The 6,205-nt window shown below is 48.3% G+C and overlaps 1 protein-coding gene across 1 annotated transcript in view; it reads left to right on the forward strand.

Moving 5' to 3' along the window:
* Positions 1-341: 341 nt before the first annotated feature.
* Positions 342-6,205, forward strand: part of GLE1 (GLE1 RNA export mediator) — a gene marked incomplete at its 5' end in the record, with an annotated part of 9,715 nt that continues 3,851 nt past the window's right edge. The window contains 9 exons of the mRNA XM_010144657.1: positions 342-566; positions 2,013-2,189; positions 2,413-2,561; positions 2,876-2,936; positions 3,188-3,442; positions 4,196-4,424; positions 4,846-4,967; positions 5,157-5,226; positions 5,881-6,023. Coding sequence (XP_010142959.1) covers positions 342-566; positions 2,013-2,189; positions 2,413-2,561; positions 2,876-2,936; positions 3,188-3,442; positions 4,196-4,424; positions 4,846-4,967; positions 5,157-5,226; positions 5,881-6,023 — 1,431 coding nt within the window. The remainder of the gene's footprint in view (positions 567-2,012; positions 2,190-2,412; positions 2,562-2,875; positions 2,937-3,187; positions 3,443-4,195; positions 4,425-4,845; positions 4,968-5,156; positions 5,227-5,880; positions 6,024-6,205) is intronic.

Consider the following 6,205-nt stretch of genomic DNA (forward strand, 5'->3'; position numbering starts at 1 on the left):
GCCCCAGCGGTGATGCATCGATTCCTTGCCCCGGTAGCGGTCCCTGGGGCTTCAGATGGCTAAATCGGCCGTGTGGTGTCCCTGCTGCCCGCTCCTCCGCCGGCAGGGCGGGCCCTGGCTCTTTCATGCTGGATGAGGAGCGCAGGGTTTGGGGAGGGGGCCACGGTCACCGTCCTGCAGAAGTCTGGGAAACGCTGAGAAGAGCAGAAACGGGTAAATGGGGTACTGAGCAGGGGTTGCAAGCAGCTGTTGACCTGGGCAGATGTTTTCAGCGTGTGCTCGTGAATGTTATGTTGCTTTCTTGATGTGTTTCACGTTTACAGAAACCGTTTTCTCTCTAGGATATCTTGGAAGGATGCATATCTCCTATTGCACTGTCCCCTTTCTGCGGCTGGGTCCTCGACAGAATGACGGCACAATCAGCCAAAGAAGTCGGGCCCTCTGGAAATGCAATGTCTGATGAAGCCACTACCCTCACAAACCAGTCACCTTCTCTGGAGAAGATCCCCTCTGCCAGCCAGCAGGGCTCTCCACCAGCTCCACCTGCAGAGCCGGCTGAAACAGAGGTGGGGCTCTGATTGTGACCCATCTGTGAGCAGCTGCGAGAGAAGATGTGCTAGTGCTAACTTGCTGTCACCGGTTGTCTGATAAGGGTTGGGTTATGCTCTGTTAATTTGTGGGGGAAAACAGTTCCAGCTCTCTGTAGGAGAAACTGGTGGTGCTAAAATCTGTAGTGACAAGATTTTCATGGAATAGTGTTTTATAGTAGGCCAAAAGCAAATTCCTTGTTTCACCACTGCTAAGGAAAATTTAGTTGGATCTGTTTAGTTCTATGGATCAGCAGCACAGGGTTCATCTGGCAGACGTGTTGTGATGGTGCTGAGGGACACGGTTTAGAGGTGACCTGGCAGTGCTGGGGGAATAGTTGGACTCAGCGATCTTAAAAGTCTTTTCCAGCCAAAACAATTCTATGATGAGGGATGAGGCCACAGAGTAGGGTTAGGGCTGCTCCAGGAGCTCATGGTAACCCCTTTGGATTCTCTCTGAGTGACTGAGATGTGTTCTGGGGTTCTTTAGTCTGGAGAAAAGGAGACTCGGGGGGGACCTCATCACTCTACAACTCCCTGAAATGAGGTTGTAGCGAGGTTGGAGTTGGTCTCTTCACCCACGCAGCAAGTGAAAGGATGAGAGGAAAAGGCCTTGAGTTGTGTCATTTAGGGGCGCGTTTAGGTTGGACATTAGGGAAAATTTCTTTACAGAGGATTGTGCAGCAGTGGAACAGGCTGCCCAGGGAGGTGGTGGAGTCACCATCCCTGGAGGGGTTTAACAGACATGTGGATGTGGCGCTGAGCAACATGGCTTAGGGACCCTGGCAGTGCAGGGTGAAGGCTTGGACTCGAGGATCTTAGAGCTCTCTTCCAACTAGATGATTCTGTGGAAAGGGTGGGACGCTGGGCAGTGAGCAGCTGAGTTATGGAGGGAAAGGAGTTGATGAAGCACCTGAAAAGAAGACAAATGTCTGTTGCTACACATTAAATTGTGACTTCAACACATAACAACAATATTGAGCAGGAAAGGTTTGCTTCATCTTGGCCCCATTTAGACTTGAGAAGCAGATTGTGAGAAAAACATCTCAGTGGAGCAGCAAGATCTGATAAAAGTTATAAGAGAGAGTCTGAAGACTCCTGAAGAATAATTCAAAGTATAAACCTGTCTTGACTTCTTCCAGTGCAGCATCGTCACTGAATGTGCAGAGAACGTGGGGAGTCTGTCTGCCCTGCCCAGGTGGCAGTTAGCTGTCCTGAATGTCCTGGAGGCTCTTGGTATCTCTGCTCCCAATTTCAGTGATTATCCCCCCCTACCTCATAGAGGTGCTGGAGGATGTTCCAAACAGTGAGGCTGTGCCACGGGATATAGAACGACTCTGAAAAGTTGTGCATTGGCTGATTCTTTTTCTGTTCCTCTACAAATGTGCAGGGTAGGAGCCCTGATTTACCCGTTTCCTCCGTGAGTTGCTGATCCTGTACTCGGTCACTGATGTTGCTTTCGTGCTGACTGCACAGGGAAAGGAAGACGCTGGTCCGCTGGAGATGGATGGGGAAGCTGTGCCACCTGCTCAGCCCTCTAAATACACAGTGTTCGAAGGCTACCTTCGGATGTACGAGAAGATAAGCAATCTGGAAGTACAGGTAAGAAATCCTGAGGGTGGATGCGAATCACAGGAGCGCGCCATAACCAGATGTGACAATGTGCTGGTAGAAGTAGTAGGACAGTGAGTTATCCTAAACTCAGAGAGTAAAGATCAGGATGACCCAAAGCAGACCACGTTGGCCCACTTTGGGCAGTTTAGTTTGTATTTTCTTCTGCCCAAATCCTGGTGATCTCCACATTGGGGTGCTTGTGGCACTGCAGGAGCAGATCAGTCAGCGGCAGGAGCTGTACCAGAAGGTGGCGAGGTCGCTGGCTGATGCGGCAAATGAACAGCTGAAGCGCTACGATGAGCTGAGGGAGCTGAAGCGGCTTCAGGAACTTCAGGATTTGCGAGAAGCAATGGAGAAGAGGTGAGATTAACTCTGGTATCCTGCAAAGATTACAACATTTAATCCAAGTGAGGATTAATTCTTGTGCCTGACAGTTCTGTGCGAGTCACTGGTGCTGGAGAATCTCACCTGCTGCTTTTCTTACATTGACTAGCTTGTTGTTTGTCTTCCAGAGTAGATCTCTGGCTACTGTTGAGGTTTCAGTGGTTAGAAAAAGACTATAATTGTGACAACTGAAGTTCTTTAGCTTGGCTTATTTTAAAAGTAACTGTGTGTTTGTGTTTTTTCTTGTGCACCTCTTGAATGCAGTTTTTCTGTCTTTGTGTGTACTGCAGCTCAAAGGAGGCTCACGGACAGCAAGAGAAGCTGAAGGAAGAACACCGACACAGAGCAAAGGTCTGAGCCTTATGAGAGTTGTTCCTCGTAAAAGACCATGACTTGGAAAGACCACCTGATTTATTTGTTTTCATGTGGCACTGCTGGAGCGAGGGTGGGTCTTCCGGTGCTGTTCTAGACACCTGCTGCACTGTTGTGGAAATGCACGTGTTTAGCGGGAGCAGAAAGGGCCTGCAAAGCCAGAGGCACCAGCCCAGGAAGGACCTGTGTAGCTGGAGTCATCTGTGTCTCGTGGGCCTTTTTCTCCCCAGGTATTAAACCTAAAACTGCGTGAGGCGGAGCAGCAGAGGCAGCGTCAGGAAGAGCTGGAGCGTTTGCGTAAGGAAGAGGGCCAGGAAAGATTGCGCCGCCTTTACTCCATCCAGGAGGAAGTGCTGCAGCTCAACCAGCAGATTGATCCCAACCACAGACACAAAGACTTGCCAAAAGTTGATTTCTCCGCATACAGCAATCGCGGCAACCAGATCTGTGGGCTGGTCTCGGGACTCATCCGCACCACGAGCGAGGTAAAGGTTCTTGAGTCTCTCACTTCTGGCTGTCGTTCCTTCATGAAGCTTCCCATAGTGTCTTTAAAGGCAGCTTGTTATAAGGGCACTAAGCACGACGTCACAAAATGTATCTAAATATTCAACCTATAAAGAATCTCATCTAAAGAGGGAATTCTTTGCTATGGCACTTCAGCTGTTCTCCTGAAAACAGCTTATGAAAACGTATGAGGGTTTCCACAGGAGAGAGTTTGAATTCCTGTAAACTCGTGATGCTGTGAAGTTCCTTTTTGAGACAACTGTGGAAGCGGAGTGGTTCGTAAATCGTTAAACTCTGAACGCATCGTGATTCTCCGATACTTTTTGCAGTAACTAGGTGTCTGGGGAAACTTCTTTTTTTCTCTGTGTAAAGGTGGGATACGAACCTTGAAAACTAAACCACTGCTAATTCTCCGCTGCAGCTCGTCCCAGCTGGCTTTCTGCGGAGGAAGCTCTCTTGGCTTTGCTCTGGGGGTCCTTTATACTTGACAAAGCGTGTTATTAACTTTTGTTGTCCAAGATCTTGTGAGATCTAGTCATGGACTAACATTATTGACAAATGTTGTGACTACGTAGTGATAAAGGAGGCGAAGATACTTTCACTAAAGAGGATGAGATGTGTAGCTGGCTCCCACGTTATCGGAAGACTAAAGCTTCAGAGGCTCCTTGCTGTTGCTGCTGGTCTCCAGAGTGGGACAAAAGGCTGATGCTTGTATGACCTCTGCTTCTTGACAGAGGGGATTCCCTGCTCAAGCAGATGTGGCCAACGCTGAGCGAGCGCTGCAGGAGATGCGAGGGCTGCTATCCACCGTGCAGCAAGAAACCGCTGCGGCTCTGGAAGAAAAAAAGAAGCAAGACGAGGAGGAAGAGAGAAAAAAGCAGAATGAGTTACTGAAAAAAGAGCAGATGAAGGCTCAGGTTCCTGCCCCTGCACAGCAGTCAGGGGGGAAACAGCAGAACGAAGGTTGATTTGGCTGTTTTGGGTTTTTTCTTTTCCTCCTCCTTTCCCTTCTCACACACTCTTTTACTCTTAGGCTAAATACGGAATGCTTTGGAATCGCATTGTTGTGATGACGCAGCTTCTCGTAGCCTTTAGCACAGCTGGCGAAACGGGTGTGGGCCTGCTGGCAGCACGCTGCTGGGAAGACACTGGCGCAATATAAATATCCTGCGCGTGTAGGCTACTAAGCTGGAGGAGAAGGACTCCTGGGTTGCTTGCCAACTTGTAGTTCACTTAGGAGCATACATTTCTAAACTGAATTTGGGGAAAAAAGCACTTGTACAGATCTTAGTTCCTTGCTTTTTTTTTTTTTATTATTATTTTCTTAAGGTTTTCTAGAGTTCTGGGTCTTTCTTAGTCTCCTGTTGTGGTTTTATTTTTTCAGCATCAAGACTTCAAGTTAAGACAGATGAAAATATCATGCAGTGGTACCAGCAGCTTCAGGATGGCGCTGCGCAGTGCGCTGCTGCTTTCAGTGAATTCACCAACCACAAAGGCAACAGCAAGGTATGACAAACGACTAATGCTGCTGAGGAGAGGCTGTCTTAATTTCTGGGGGAAATAGGACAGTTTTCATGAATACATAAATAACTGTCTAATGTAGCAGCCTCTCCGAACAGGCTGCTCGTCCAGACTGTCGCAGTGGTTTACCTGTCTGTAAAGGTGTTTAACGTTGTGTGTGTGTTTGTTCTGCAGATTCGGACTTTGAAAGCAGACTTGCAGAAAGCGGCCACTACCCCCGTGTGCCAGATCTCTCGAAAAGCAGGTCAGGAAAACGCGGAGAACCCAATCCAACTGAAATGCCTTTTGCTGTAAAGTTTTTAGTAGGACCCACATCTGGCATCATCATCATCATGGCTTGGCTTCGCGGACGAAGATCTGGGAAGGGCTTTACCCACGCTTACTGCAAGCGCGCTGATGGCTGAAAAGGCCAATGCGGGATAGGCAAGTCCGGTTGCAAAGAGCACACCGGAAGGTCTCCTTGGGTGGTACAGTCGAGGCACGGTTCTTTCTGCGCTGTCTTTTCTCCTCGAGACTGATTCTACGCATGCTCTCAAAGGAGACAGCAGCATTATGTGTGGTGTGTCTCCACATGTCCCGATTGGAGGCCAGGGTGGACCACTGAGGGTGGTCAATATCTGTAACGGTTCAATAATTACCCCTACAGCAGGACATTGGTTTATGTACAGTCCAAGTCTTTGCTGCACAGTGTTTGCTTGTATTTTGAGGTGTGTTGCTTCTCTCGGAGGCCTCTTGCTTCATTGTGGCTCAGTTTCTTTAACCAGATGTAGTGAGCTGGCAGTTCAAGGCGTGTTGCCCTTCAGCATGTAGCTCTAGTTTTTATGACGTTGATGTGGTCTGGTTAAGACTTGTCTGCTCTTTCCTAATGCGTCTCCGTACATTCGTTATGTATTTGCAGGCTCCTCCCTGAAACAGGTATTTGACAGGATCAATAACCTGCTCACCGGAAAACCTTTTGAGTCTGGAGGGAGAAGTGTATCAGTGACTCAGCATCCCCAGGCTCTGGATTTTGTTTATTACAAACTCGCAGAGAGATTCGTGGTGAGGAAATGTTCTTTTTATTGAGGTGGCCAAGGTTATCTGGTGCTTTAAGAAGTTCTTTTGGCCACCATCCTCTGTCTTCAGTTACTAAGAACAACATCACTAGGTGTTCAGCTTGCACGTATCAGTGTTCATAAGTGGGTTTTGGATTAAAAAAAGAAAAGCAAAATAACTTGGTTTCT

The sequence above is a fragment of the Buceros rhinoceros genome, unplaced genomic scaffold, assembly GCF_000710305.1.
Source record: "Buceros rhinoceros silvestris isolate BGI_N320 unplaced genomic scaffold, ASM71030v1 scaffold22961, whole genome shotgun sequence".
Taxonomy (NCBI): domain Eukaryota; kingdom Metazoa; phylum Chordata; class Aves; order Bucerotiformes; family Bucerotidae; genus Buceros; species Buceros rhinoceros.